This window comes from Monodon monoceros, unplaced genomic scaffold (genome assembly GCF_005190385.1).
Source record: "Monodon monoceros isolate NGI ecotype Baffin Bay Population unplaced genomic scaffold, NGI_Narwhal_1 Super_Scaffold_7, whole genome shotgun sequence".
Classification (NCBI taxonomy): Eukaryota; Metazoa; Chordata; class Mammalia; order Artiodactyla; family Monodontidae; genus Monodon; species Monodon monoceros.
The window spans coordinates 69,211,474-69,225,908 of NW_021703784.1; the positions used below are offsets into that span (position 1 = coordinate 69,211,474).

A 14,435-nucleotide genomic window follows, 5' to 3' on the forward strand; every position below is an offset into this window, starting at 1 on the left:
TCTTTATTGGAGTATAATTGCTTTACAATGGTGTGTTAGTTTCTTCTGTATCACAAAGTGAATCAGATATACATATATCCCCATATCTCCTCGCTCTTGCGTCTCCCTCCCACCCTCCCTATCCCACCCCTCTAGGTGGTCACAGAGCACCCAGCTGATCTCCCTGTGCTATGCGGCTGCTTCCTACTAGCTATCTATTTTACATTTGGTAGTATATGTAAGTCAGTGCCACTCTCTGAGTTATGTTTTATTCGGCGGGAACTTTTAGGACTTCAAGCCCAGGAGGCAGCATCTCAAGTAACTCTGAGAAAACTGCTCCAAGGAGGTGAGGGGGCGGGTTTTGCAACAAAGGGCAGGTAGTCGGGAACATCAAAAGATTATTGTAATTAAAGAAAACCAGATACCCCAAGTTAAGGAATTAAGCCCATTTCTACATATGGGAAGATGCAAGAGTCTGGGCTCACTGAAATCATTCCTTTGATATGTACCTCAACTATCTGGGGCCAGTGTCCTGTGTTTTTGTAGGGAGTGGCTGCGGTCTGCTGCTAGATGGCAGGTATTCTTTCCTTCCTGAGTTGCCTCAGGGCTCACCAGCTTACCTTCTGGTGGTGGCTACAATCCCCGGTGACTGTGACAGCCTCTGTTTACTGATATGTTAGGAAATAATCCATTTCTCAGTATCAAAATAAAGAATGACTTTTCAGAACCGTAAAAAAAAAAAAAAAAAAGCAATGTTAGTTTATCATGCTGATGGTAAGAACAATTGCCCCCAATGCGCTCCTGCATAGTGGATCTTCCTTAGAGCAGCGCCCAGGCGATCGGATCCTGGCCTCAGATTACAAAGCGAACGTAGAGGCTGACGCTAACCCTGTGCCCCTGCCGGCCGGCGCGCTCGGATGTGAGGACTTCCGGCCCACTGCTCGCCGCTCCCACTCCCGGCGCGCGCGCGCAGCCGGTGGAGGTGTGACTGAGCAAGGCGCTGGCGGTAACTTTCCTTCTCTGTGAACGGAGCAACCAAAACGACTTCTCGCAGAGTTGCAGAAGGTGCAAATGCGCCATTAACTAATTCTGCGTAAAGTTCCAGTCACCGCGCAAGAGATGTTCCGTCACCCACTCCTTAGGACCTGCCCACTCCTAAGAAGAAGAAAGCTACTAAGAGGAAGTTTGAGGGTGCAAGTTCCGGGAGGCTGTAGCCATGGCGCAGAGGGCGGGCGGCCCAACGTGGTGGGGTTCCGTGCTGTGTTCCCGGTTCTGGTGCTGGTCCTGGGGCTCACGCTGCTCACCGCAGGTAGGGCAGGAGGGAGAGAAGGAAGGAGGCAGGGAGGGAGGAGGGGTGGCTTTCGCTACGCAGTGAGGTCCGAGTCCGGCTGGGGCTAAATATCTTAAAAAGCCCCAACCAACCCTGAACTCTGTATTGTGAAATGCGGATTCATTTACTGATTCAACAGTTGTATACTGACGCCTACTATGTGCAGAGTCGGCACTTGTAGGAGTCTGTGAGCACACGCTCTGATGTTCTGTAAACCTCTGCCTCTCTTGTATCATGCCAGTTGCTGGAACGGAGAGGCGTGAAATAAGAAATTTACTCTGGGACTTCCCTGGTGGTCCAGTGGTTGAGACTCCACGCTTCCACTGCAGGGGACACGGGTTCGATCCCTGGTTGGGGAACTAAGATCCCGCATGCATGCTGCCAAAACAACAGCAACAACAAGTTTATTTCCCACAGTTCTGGAAGCTGGGAAGTCCATGATCAAGGTGCTGACTGATTTGGTTCCTGGTGAGGGACCCCTTCCCGGCTTGTAGGTGAACACTTTCTTACTATATCCTCAGGTTTGGAGAGATGTCTCATATTTCTCATGTCTCTTATTTTTTATTTTTATTTATTTATTTTTTGGCTGCGTGGCATGTGGGATCTTAATTCCCCGATCAGGGACCAAACCCATGTCCCCTGCAGTGGAAGCACAGAGTCTAAACCACTGGACTGCCAGGAAACTCCCTCTCATGTCTCTTATAAGAGCACTAATCTGATTCATGAGGGCTCACCCTCATGACCTAATTATCTCCCAAAGGCCCCTCCTCCAAATACCATCACACTGGGGATTAGGCCACAACATATGAATTTGGTGGCGACACAAACAGTCCATAACACATCCCCCAAACACATTTGTGGATTAGAAGCAACATTGCTAAGATGGCAATACTTGCCAAATTGATCTACAGATTCAGTTCAATTCCTATTAGAAACTTAGCTGACTTCTTTGTAGAAACTGACAAACTGTTTCTCAAATTCCTCTGAAATTGCAAGGCACCCAGCATAGCCAAAACAATCTTGGGGAAAAAAAAAAAAAAAGAACAAAGTTGAAGGAGTTTATGTGGATTAATGAGGGGCCATAAACTAAGGGCCTTTGTATCTGAAGACCCCTCCCCCCGTCCCCACAAAAAGGGAAGTTGTTTCCAATTATATGGCAGTGTTTTAGAGCCCCAGGTCTATGTTTCTTCCAAGGGTCTTCCATAACACAGTTCTCACATTGCCCCAGGTTTTCTGGAAGTGGAGATGGCAGGGAGGACTCAGATGGTTTTCCTGAATGAAAATGCGACTATCTTTTGCAAGATCCCTGGTTTCCCACACCTGGACATCAACAGTATGGGTATCACCTGGTTTCGGAAGGCTCAGTTGTCTGAAATAGAGATCAAACTGTTTGAATTTTTTGGAGACCACAAAGTGGCATTCCGACCTGGAGCCAACGTGTCTCCATGGAGGCTGAAGAGGGGGGATGCCTCACTGCAGCTGCCTGGGGTCCAACTGTGGGAAGCAGGAGAGTACCGATGTGAGTTGGTGGTCACTCCTCAGAAGGCACAGGGGAGAGTCTGGCTGGAGGTTGTAGGTGAGTGCCTGAGGGCAGTGCCCTGTGATTCCCATGGTGATGGGGCTTGGGGTGGAGATGTAGATGGGCCAAGTGGAGCAGAGCATGGGCCTAGGAGTCACATAGATGTGGGTTTGAGTCCTGGGCTTCCATGGACTTCTAGACAACTTTGGACAAGTTATTAATCACGCTGAATCTCAATGCCCTTCCCTCTAAACAAATGTAATAGTACTTTTCTAAGAGGATTGATTGTAGGGAAGAGGCTATGAAAAATGCAAGGAGGATGCTTAGAATAGCGTTTGGCCCATTTTAAGTTCGCAGTAAAAGATAGTCAAAGTAATTATATAATTTCCTTGGTGTGTGGACAGTTAGTCTTCACTGAAGAGGTACCTCTGAAAGGTAGCTGGGGAAGGAGAGAGATTGCACTCTGGTTCCATGGATCTGAATCCTATTCTATCTAACTTTGTTGCTTCCAAACTGAGTGATTGGGTCAGCCATTTAACATCTTTACACGTGAATTTTCCCATGTGCAAATGAATTTTCCATGTGCAAAATGAGGCAATAAGTCATACCTGCCTCATAGTGTTCTGAGGATTGCACAAGATCATGTATGAAAATGCTCTGCCAGTGCTGTTGTGAGGTAGGTGCTCAGTCAAGATTTATAACAACACTTTTCCCTAAACACGTTTTTGAGCTCCACTTTCTTCTATTATAAATAGGTCAGATACTCTGTGGATGAGCTTGGGGCTGCCATAACAAAACACCACTGACTGGGTGGCTTAAACAACAGAAATTTATTTTCTCACAATTCTGGAGTCTAGAAGTCTGAGATCAAGGTGACAGCAGGGTTGGTTTCTTCAGAGGCCTCTCTCCTTGGCTTGTAGGTGCTTGTCTTCTCCCTGTGTCTTCACCCCCTCTTCCCTCTGTATTTGTGTATCCTAATCTCCTCTTCTTACAAAGACATCAGTCATATTAGATTAGGATTCAACCTAATGATCTCATTTAACTTACCAACCTCAATAAAAACCCTACCTTCAAATATAGTCATAGTCTGAGGGACTAGGACTAGGGATTAGGACTTCAACATATGAATTTGGGGGGGCATACAATTCAGCCTGTAACTGAGGGGCAGTGTCTGTGAGCCCTCCATAATTGTACTTAAGACTTTGAATGTTTTGTACATATTAATTTTGGTAATGGGGATGTATGTTAGAATTCATTTCCTCTGCAACTGACAGAAAGCCTAAAATAAAAGGTTTTTTTTTCCCAAAAATTAGATACACTTTATTTTTCAGAAGAGTTTTAGATTTACAGAGAAATTGGAAAGTTAGTACCGAGTTCCCATATTACTCTTGCCTCCACACCCCACTTGCCCCATTAGTATCATCTTGTATTTATGGTATATTTGTTATAATTGATGAATTGATTATTCATTAATAATGTTCTCTTTGGGTTAGTATTTAGTTCTCTTTGGGTTAGTTCTCTTTGGGTTAGTATTAGTATGGTATATCTTTCTCAATCCTTTTACTTTTAATCTATTTGGGTCCTCATATTTAAAGTGGGTTTCTTGTAGAAAGCACATGTTTGAGTCTTTTTTTTATCCACTATGACAGTCTCTGTCTTTTAGTTGATGGAGTTAGACCATTCATTTAAAGTGATTGCGTATATAGTTGGACTGATATGTATTGTGTTTGTATCTGTTTTCTATTTGGTGCCCTTTGTTTTTTAAATTTTTTAAATTTAATTTTCCGCCTCTTTTTATGCCTTCTCTGGTTTTTTTTTTGGTTTTTTTTTGTTTTTTTGCGGTACGCGGGCCTCTTACTGTTGTGGCCTCTCCCGTTGCAGAGCACAGGCTCTGGACGCGCAGGCTCAGCGGCCATGGCTCACGGGCCTAGCTGCTCCGCGGCATGTGGGATCTTCCTGGACCGGGGCACGAACCCGTGTCCCCTGCATCGGCAGGCAGACTCTCAACCACTGCGCCACCAGGGAAGCTCCCCCTTCTCTGGTTTTAATTGAATATTTTATATGATACCATTTTCTCTCTTTTCTCTGTATATCAATTATACTTATTTAAAATTTATTTTAATGGTTGTCCTAGAGTTTGCAGTGTACATTTACAACTAATTTAAGTCTGCTTTCAAATAACACTGTATTGCTCCATGGGTAGTACAGGTCGTTAACAACAGAGTATTTCCAGTTCTTCTCTCCCATCTCTTATAACATTACTGTCATTCATTTAACTTTTTCATATGCTGTAACCACGCAGTACATTGTTGCTATTATTATTTTGAATGAACACAATGATCTGTTAGATCAGTTAAGCATAAGAAAAATAAATGTTTTATTTTGCCTTCATTTATTCCTTCTCTGACACTCTTCCTTTCTTTTTGTAGATTCTAGTTTCTGACCTATATCATTCTCCGTCTCTCTGAAGAACTTCTTTTAACATGTAGCAAAGCAGGTCTACTGGTGACAGATTTCCTCAGTTTTTGTCTGTCTGAGAAAGTATACTTCATTTTTGAAGGGTAATTCTTCTGGATATAGGAGTCTAGATTGGTGGGGCTTTCTTTCTTCGAATACTTTAAATATTTCACTCCACTCTCTTCTTTCTTGCATTTAAGAAGTCCCATGTCATCCTTATCCTTGTTCCTCTATAGGTAAGTTATTTTTTTCCTCTGGCTTCTTTCAAGATTTTCTCTTTGTTTTTTTGCATTTTGAATATGGTATACCTAGGTATAAATTTTTTTTTTTCTTTTTTTGCTATTTTTCTGCTCGGTGTTGTCTGAGCTTCCTGGATCTGTGCTTTGGTGTCTGTCATTAATTTTGGAAAATTCTCAGCCATTATTTTTCAAAATGTTTCTTCTGCTCCTTTCTCTTTTCTTCTTCTGGTATTCCTATTACATATGTTACCTTTTGCTGTCATCTCACAGTTCTTGGATATTCTGTTCCCTTCTGGTTTTTTTCCCCATTCTTTTTTCTCTTTGCATTTCAGTTTGGGAAGTTTCCATTGACATGTTTAAGCTAGCTAATTCTTTCCTTGGCACTGTGAAGTTTACTGATGAGCCCATCAGAGGCATTCTTCATTTCTTTTATAATGTTTTTGATTTCTAGCATTTCCTTTTGATTCTTTCTTAAAGTTTCCATCTGTCTATTTACATTATCCATTTGTTCTTGCATATTGTCTGCTTTTTCCATTAGTGCTCTTAACATTTTAATCATTATTTAGAATTCTCTATCTGATAATTCTAAAATCTGTGTCATACGAAAGTCTTGTTCTGAGGCTTGCTTTGTCTTTTCATACTTTTCAGCATGCCTTGTAATTTTTTGTTGAAAACCAGATATTATGTATCAGGTAGTAAGAACTGAGGTGAATAGGCTTTTGGTGTGAGAGTCTATGTTGCTTTGGCTAGGCGTTAGGCTGTGTTTAGTGTTAATGCTGTACCTGTAGGTGCCAGAGTTTTCCCCCTTCCTTGTTTTGTTTGAATTTCCCTATGAACACCTTAAACAGAGCCTGTGTTTAACATCTCTCTCAGTTGTAATCTGTTACCATTCTGGAACTCTGTTGATGTAGTGGTAAGGTGTTGTGGAGGAGAAGCAGTCTATACTCTTATGGTTAAATCTCATTCTTTTGAGTTGCCTGAGCCCCTAGGCTGTCTCACCTTCAGAAGTGTTTCTAGGTGAGGCGGGAAGGCTAGAGGGGGCTGGAGTTGGCTAATCATCACTATCCCAGGTCAAGCAAGACTCTGGCAAAGTCTTTTCCCTTGAGAGCATCCTTTATTATGGAGAATGCACTGGGTATATTTTTAAATAGTTACTTTTCCTCTCCCCATTGCTCACAATAGGAGGGAATTTTTCTTGGATCTTCACAGTGAGAGCGTGGTGGGATTCTGGGAGGTAAAACTCATGAAAGTGTTGTGACCCCCCCCCTAAGACTGGGCCTTTAGGAGTTTTTTTATTCTCAATCTAGTCCACACTTATCCTTTAGCAGTTTGTCAGAGTTTCTGCTTAAGTGTGTCGACCAGTTTATTACTCCAGTACCTTCTGCTTAAGGTTTTATGATCTCGGCTGTGATTCTCTCAATCTGCCTGTCTTTTTTCAGGGTGGTGGTTTGCCCTGTCACCTCAATTCTCTGATGGATCTAAGAAAAGCTGTGGATTTACAGTTTGTTCAGCTCAGATTTTTTTCCTGTTATGAGGATAGAAGTGATGACTTTAGGTCTTTACATGTCAGAGGGAAGCGAGAAGTCAATAGTGCTTTTAAGAAGGTAGTTTATTTTCCTTTCACAAAACTGTGGCCAACCCAGGGCATGTATGGCAGTTCTGTGATCATCTAGGACCCAGGATCCTTTTATGTCATCACTTTGCCATCCTCAACCTGCATTTCCACCTTGTGCTTGGAAATGTCTTCTCCATCTCCAGCCATGACATGGTATTGCAGCCATTCTGCAGGAAGGAAGAAGTGGAGGGGGAGAGACACTGTTCTTTTCTTTAAGATACCCTTGTTATTTCAGGAGACTTCTTAGAAATTGCTCTCACTACTTCTGAATACATGCAAACTTCCAGACCCTTAGTTCATATGCCTACACCCAGCTGCAGAGAAAGGTGGGAGAAGTAGCTTTAACTTGGAGGTGTCTTTGAAGAATAGAGATTCGCAGCAATTAGCAGTCTCTGCCACAACACTGTTCCAAGGCTTTCCTCAGATTCTCAACCGTGTCTATGACACAGAGGGGCTTAAGAAACTCTGCTTTATAAAATTGCTGTGAGTTTCGGGGTCACAGCATATCGGCACCCTGCCAGCACTGGGACCAGCATACCCAGAACATTTAGCCTAGGCAGAATACCATTCAGTTTACTCACCTTTCCTGAAGGCTTGCCATGGGTCTGACATTGGGCTGATAATAAGCAAGTCCCTACCTACCCTCAAGGCATGATTTCTCTCCCCTGGCAGCTCACCCAGTCAGTAGCTTGTTTCTGGAGCGAGCTGTGGTGAAAGATAATGAAGACAAACATATTTTGTGTAAGTCAAGTGGATTCTACCCAGAGGATATTAACATAACGTGGAAAAGGTGGACCCAGAAGGATCCCCAGTTCCAGGAGATTTCTGAGGACGTTATCACTGGCCCCACCATGAAGAATAAGGATGGTACATTTAATATCACTAGCTACTTGAGGCTGAAGCCCTCTCTGGAAGACAATGTGACCATCTACCAGTGTGTGGTATGGCATGTATCCTCACTCATGTGCCAGAGTTTCAACTTCACCCCGATTCTGATAGGTAAGCAGCCCCCTAGACATTTCCCCATCTCTTCATCTTGAGGGGAATATAATATCAACTTTGGTTCCCACACAGTCTAGGGGAATATGGGGGCCAATAGGGAAGGAGAGAAAGCTTGGTCTGGTTTAGCTCAGCCCCAGAGTCAGCAGTCCAGATTAGGTCCTTAAGCTGGGACAGATGGTCTAATAGGTAGAGAGTGGTGATGACCTGGCTTCCAGGGTCATGGCTCTGGCCCTGCTGGTCCAATGCATCTGCCTAGAGGTGAGGGAGGTAAGGAAGGCAGAGGCTAACTAGTGGCCCTGGGAAATGTGGTCAGGGTGTGCCAGGTGGGGCTTGGGATGGCCCTGAAGGGAGAGAGAAATTGTTCCTGGAAGTAAGGACTAGGGATTGTGTGGGTGGGTGGTGTGTGCAGGGATGTGTTTAGGATATGTGTGGGGCATGGGGAATATGAAATTGAAATATGCTTTGTGTGTATGGTATAAGGGATTTGTCTGGGTGATATGTATATGTCTTAGTCTGTATGGGCTGCTATTGGGTTGGCCAAAAGGTTCATTCGTTTTTTTCCATAAGATGGCTCTATTAGCACTTAGTTGTCTTTAACTTCATTCAAAACAATTTTGTTAGATTGTACGTGACAGCTGTCATATCAGTGTGCATTTAAAAAAAGACATCAAAATTGGTGAATTTTTGTGTAGCCATTTTAATATTGAAGATGGAAGGAAAAAAAGCAACATTTTTGGCATATTATGCTTTATTATTTCAAGAAAAGTAAAAACACAACCGAAATACAAAAAAGACTTGTGCAGTGTATGGAGAAGGTTGCTGTGACTGATCAAATGTGTCGAAAGTGGTTTGCGAAGTTTTGTGCTGGAGATTTCTTGCTGGATGATGCTCCACGGTCAGGTAGACCAGTTGAAGTTGATAGCGATCAAATCAAGATATTAATTGAGAACAATCAACATTATACCACGCAGGAGATAGCCAACATGCTCAAAATATCCAAACCAAGCGTTGAAAATCATTTGCACCAGCTTGGTTATGTTCATCTCTTTGATGTTTGGGTTGCACATAAGTTAAGCAAAAAAAACCTTCTTGACCATATTTCTGCATGCGATTCTCTACTTAAACATAACGAAAATGTTCTGTTTTTAAAACAAATCGTGACGGGCGATGAAAACTGGATACTGTACAATAACATGAAACGGAAGAGATCGTAGGCAAGCGAATTGAACCACCACCAGCCACACAAAATGCCAGTCTTCATCCAAAGAAGGTGATGTGTATATGGTGGGATTGGAAGGGAGTCCTCTATTATGAGCTCCTTCCGGAAAACCAAACGATTAATTCCAACAAGTACTGCTCCCAATTAGACCAACTGAAAGCAGTACTTGACGAAAAGCATCCAGGATTAGTCAACAGAAAACACATAATCTTCCATCAGGATAATGTAACACCACATGTTTCTTTGATGACCAGGCAAAAACTGTTACAGCTTGGCCGGGAAGTTCTGATTCATCTGCTGTATTCACCAGACATTGCACCTTTGGATTTCCATTTATTTAGGTCTTTACAAAATTCTCTTAATGGAAAAAAATTCAATTCCCTGGAAGACTATAAAAGGCACCTGCAACAGTTCTTTGCTCAAAAAGATTAAAAGTTTTGGGAAGAGGGAATTATGAAGTTGCCTGAAAAACAGAAGATAGTGGAACAAAAGGGTGAATACATTGTTCAATAAGTTCTTGGTGAAAATGAAGAATGTGTCTTTTATTTTTACTTAAAAATCGAAGGCACGTTTTGGCCAACCCAATACAACAAATTGCCACAGACTGGGTCACTTACAAACAACAGAACTTTATTTTTCACGGTTCTGGAGGCTGGAATTCTGAGATTAGTATGCCACTATGGCTGAGAGCCCTTTTCCAGGTTTCAGACTTCTCATGGTGTCCTCACATGGTGGAAGGGGTGAGGGATCTCTCGAAGGCCTCCTTTATAAGGCACTAATCTGACTCACGAGGGCTCCACCCTCATGACCTAAAGCTCCCCAAAGCCCCACCTCCTAATACCATTGTATTGGGCATTAGGATTTCAACATAAGAATTTTGAGGGGAGATAGACATTCAGTCTATAGCAGTATACAAGTGATACAGGGTAGTGTAGTAGTATGGAAGCTTTGAACGTGTGCATGGTATGTGTATATTGTATGTGGTGTTTGATATTGTGGTGTTTTTCTAGCAAGTGCTAAGCAGGCTGTTTGATGTGTGAAGGTGTTAAGTGATAGGATGGAGGATGCAAAGACGTGTGGCAGAAGGTTGGTGGTTCTATCTCTGACAGGGAAGATGATACACAGCCACAGAGATCCTAGAAGCAGTCGTGTGGTCTTCTTTGGCCCCTGCCAGTAGGTTTCCTCTTAATGTTCTCCTCTTCTTTCTCTCTGCAGAATCTGAGAAGAAAACTGACTCGTGGATTGTTTGGTTGTATATTGGATTGATCTCTACTGCACTGATCGTATTAATTTTATTTTTATGTTTTTTTCTTTGGAAAAGGTAAGAGGCTGCAAAGCAAAGTTTAGACTTATGTTTTGGAGTAGGCTCTGGGAATTCAGAATTCATGGCCAATGCATGGTGTTGGAGAGTTCTCAGGGTTGATGCTGGGATATTCTAAGTGTGTTTATGGTGTGTGGCTTTTTCTGATGTGTTGGGGAGGAACTGTCTCATTTGGTCTCCGTGTGGTGGCCTGGGACTCTGAGGAGATGCATTGTAAAGCCCCTCTGCCTTCTCATAATAAAGTCTCACTGTAAATCAAACCTGACCTCACGGTTCACACCAGGCCTGTGAGTGATGTGGGCTGCACTAGTGTTCTCACATATAGAATCCACAGCTCAGAGAGGGGAATTCCTTCCCCCAGTTGCTCATATTTTGTTAATAGCTCAATGAGATAACTTACCACCCAGATTTTACTGGTTTAACCAAGAACGTCTAACCCTAGCGAGGGTGTTTCCAAACTAAAACATGTTTCCAAACATGTTTATCCCTCTGGCCCACATAGCAAATAAAATAACTCAGGCTGTTGTTAAGACCAGTGTAAATGTGTTGGTTAAATGGTTCTAGGTAATAAAATTGCCTCCAGTTATTTATGAGCCTGCCAAGGCAGAATCTGTGCAATAGCTAATATATCTCATTATAAATGCTTTAGGAAAAGCAGAACAATCGATTAATCAAGAAAAAAGGCTGTTTGTCTAAAGTTGACCAACTGATTCATAGAGCCTGCTGGAGGGTGAGGGACACCGGAATCAGAGCCTGCCAGAGGATGAGAGACCCTGGAAGCTGGAGCTAGTTGCTCTAGTGGAGGCCAGTCTGGATCAGATGACAGCCACCGGACATGTAAGCAAATCTAGCTAAGATCATCAGCATCAACAGAACCAACTCTCAAATGCATGAGAAATACTTATTTTTTCTTTTTCTTTTTCTTTTTTTGGTGGATGGGCTGTGTCACGGCATGTGGGATCTTAATATTCCCGGCCAGGGCTCGAACCCATGTCCCCTACAGTGGAAGCATGGAGTCGTAACCACTGGAGCGCCAGGGAAGACGCTTTTTCTTTCTTTCTTTTTTTGAGAAATACTTATTTTTTCAAAGCCACTGTGTTTTAGGGTGGTTTGTTACATAGCAAAAGCTAACTGATACAGCTCCCCAGGAAGCTGAATTTTGACCCAAAAGTGTGGTTGCCGTGGAGATGTGCTGCTGAGAGCCCCTCCAAGACAGAGCCTGCTATGAAGAGTGTACTTAGCCACCATGTTCCAGCTATGGCATCTCAGGGATCTGCTGTAGCTTTTGAGCTTATGCCATGCTGTCCTGGCCAGCCAATGGCCGATCAAGGCAGGAATCTTTGGAGCTCCCTGTTGGGGTGGCTGAGATTTTCTTGGAGTTGCACTGTCATATGACGCTCTTGCTAGCCAATCGTCCTTTCTCTCTCCCTTCAGAGGTAGAAGACCTATGTCAAAGTTTCAGTCAGAACTGTAGTTATTTGCTTCCGTCTGGTTTACGCTGGAGTATCTTCCCTTCCCCAATAATAATGGCATTATAGGAAAAACTGGAGTTGATCAAGTGAAGAGTACACAGAGGCAGGGCTGCGTAATAAATTGTGTGGTGTATCACTGCTTTACTCATTGGCATCAGTGCCTGGAAGGACCTAAGTATGGGGGACAGAGAGAAGATCACACTCCTGTACCCAAGTTGGCCAGTCTAGGTGGCCTGTCTTTCACATCACTCCAGAGTTGGGCCAGCCCAGAGTGGAAATAGAGTAGGGTGTAGGTAGATGAAGATGTACAATGCCCCAGTCAGGTGGTCCTGGCACAGAGGATGCCAGTAGTCTAGATTCTAATGCAACAAACCCACTCTCTGGAACTCAGTTCTGACCTTAATCCCATTGTTCGGCCTTTCCGCAATTCCTTTCAAGTTGGAACAGATCTGTTGTTCTTCAGGCCTGCCCCAGTCTAGGGTCAGCAGCATTCATGTCTTCTTCCCCCAAGTCTTCTGCATGTCTTGGTACAATAGGGTGTCTGACACTGGACCTGGGGAGACCTCAAAGGTGAGCCCAGAGATGTGTGGGGAGCCAGGGCTACTCCCTGTAGCAAGCTCCCTAGGAAAGTTCTCCCTAAAAGAAGATGTTGGAGAGGAACTCAAGAGCAGGACAGAGCTGGGAGGATGCTACCTGAGGAGAATGGGTTCTATAGAAGCTGGGTGAGTCCTCCCCAGCAGAAAGGCTGGACGTCCACCTTAGTGGGCCACATGTGGGCCATGCAGTGACTGGCTGGAGATGCCAAATCCAGAGGCATTAGGCCTGAGCAAGTTTCCAGTATGGCTAGTGGGCTAGTTTTCCCAGACTAGCAATTCAGTTTCACTACTGGAAGAGGGTGGCTTGGCTTCCCTCCTCTCTTGAACTCAGGACTGAGGCCCAGGACACATGTCACAACACCTGGTGTGAGTTGGGGACAGACAGGAGTGGCAGATGTGCCCCATTAGTCTGCATTGCCACCTGACTGGCTGTGGGAAAGGTAGCCTGGAAGGTAGGGACCCCAGTCCATTTGCAAGAAGACAGAAGATGGAGGGTTCATCATACACATGGGTGGGAGAAAGTGTTGGTGAGGTCCTGTAATAGGGAAGAACCTTTGTATTCTATTACAAGTTAATCACTAAAGGGATGTTGCCTATAAGCTTAAATTATACATAATGGCCCGTCCCTGGGAACCCTGCCTCCCACGTAATGAGTATTAAGCTAAAATACCTTTGTTTAGCTCAAAGGAAACATCCTGACCAGGCCCACCTGTGAATGACTGCAGGAAGGAAGAAATTAACACATACCCTCTGGAGGCTGACAGGAACCAGGACATGTTTGACTTTACCCCCTCCCCTTTTAGTATAAAAGAAGCCTGAATTTCTAACTCAGGCAAGATGGTTCTTAGGGGCACGAGCCCACCACCTTCTCCGTCTGCTGGCTTTATGAATAAAGTCGCTGTTCTTTGCCCCAACAACTCGTCTCTTGATTTATTGGCCTGGCATGTGGCGAGCAGTACAAGCTTGGACTCAGTTAACAGTCCCTCTGGCTCCCTTGGTGTTTTGGACATGATCTAGGCTGTCACTTACCATAGCTGAGTCTGTATCAGTCTCAAATCTGGGACCTTCCTGAGTTGTGCTTTCCCTTCCTGTTCTTGGTCTAGAGACATGACGCTTGAGATCAAGGTGGCACCCCTAGAGAAAGGTGGCGCTCAGGAAATTGGGACTGTGCAGCAGGGGGAAGGGAGCAGGGCTGTGGTTTGAGACAGACTCGGGTTCAAATCTTGGGCCTGCCACTTACTAGCTGTGAGATGTTAGCAAGTTAACACCAAGTCTGATCCCGACCCCTCATCTGCAAACCCAGAGAACAGTGCCTCTGTCAGCACTGGACCGCAGTGACCTGAGATACATCCTTGGGATCTGGAGAGCCAGTTCTGCACACAGGGTGTGGACGAGCTTGGACTGCTACATCTGCTCTCACGTGACACCCAGTGCTGTCCTCGAGGCGGAATATCAGAAACAAAATTCTCACAAAAGTTCCTGCTGGGCTGAGTGGAGCTCAGGGGAGCTCCCTTGTCTAGTTTAGACAAGTGCCTTAAAAAGGGGGTGCCCCCAAATGGTGGGAGCACTGTGAGTGGACAAGAACATCCGGTGGAGGGTGTCAAGGAAGGTCTGGTCCAGCTGTCCCTCCATGCCTGGAACTTTCCAGCTCCTCCCTGAGCTAAGCCTAAAGGCTAGGGGTCTCAG

At 44.3% G+C, this 14,435-nt stretch overlaps 1 protein-coding gene across 1 annotated transcript; it reads left to right on the forward strand.

The window, feature by feature from the left end:
* The first annotated feature begins 988 nt into the window (after nt 1-988).
* On the forward strand, nt 989-13,656 carry NCR3LG1 (natural killer cell cytotoxicity receptor 3 ligand 1). The gene is made up of 5 exons (XM_029206804.1): nt 989-1,288; nt 2,538-2,885; nt 7,812-8,138; nt 10,576-10,681; nt 11,331-13,656. The coding sequence occupies exons 1-5, from the start codon at nt 1,099-1,101 to the stop codon at nt 11,350-11,352; spliced, it is 993 nt and encodes a 330-aa protein (XP_029062637.1). The 5' UTR covers nt 989-1,098; the 3' UTR covers nt 11,353-13,656.
* The last annotated feature ends 779 nt before the right edge of the window (nt 13,657-14,435 follow it).

What these genes read in the sequence shown, in the direction of transcription:
- NCR3LG1 (XM_029206804.1), top strand. Translation starts at nt 1,099, where the DNA reads ATGTTCCGTCACCCACTCCTTAGGACCTGCCCACTCCTAAGAAGAAGA. An exon ending in GCTCACGCTGCTCACCGCAG is followed by an intron (nt 1,289 to 2,537) that starts GTAGGGCAGGAG and finishes ACATTGCCCCAG; the next exon opens with GTTTTCTGGAAGTGGAGATG. An exon ending in TGTTTTTTTCTTTGGAAAAG is followed by an intron (nt 10,682 to 11,330) that starts GTAAGAGGCTGC and finishes TAAATGCTTTAG; the next exon opens with GAAAAGCAGAACAATCGATT.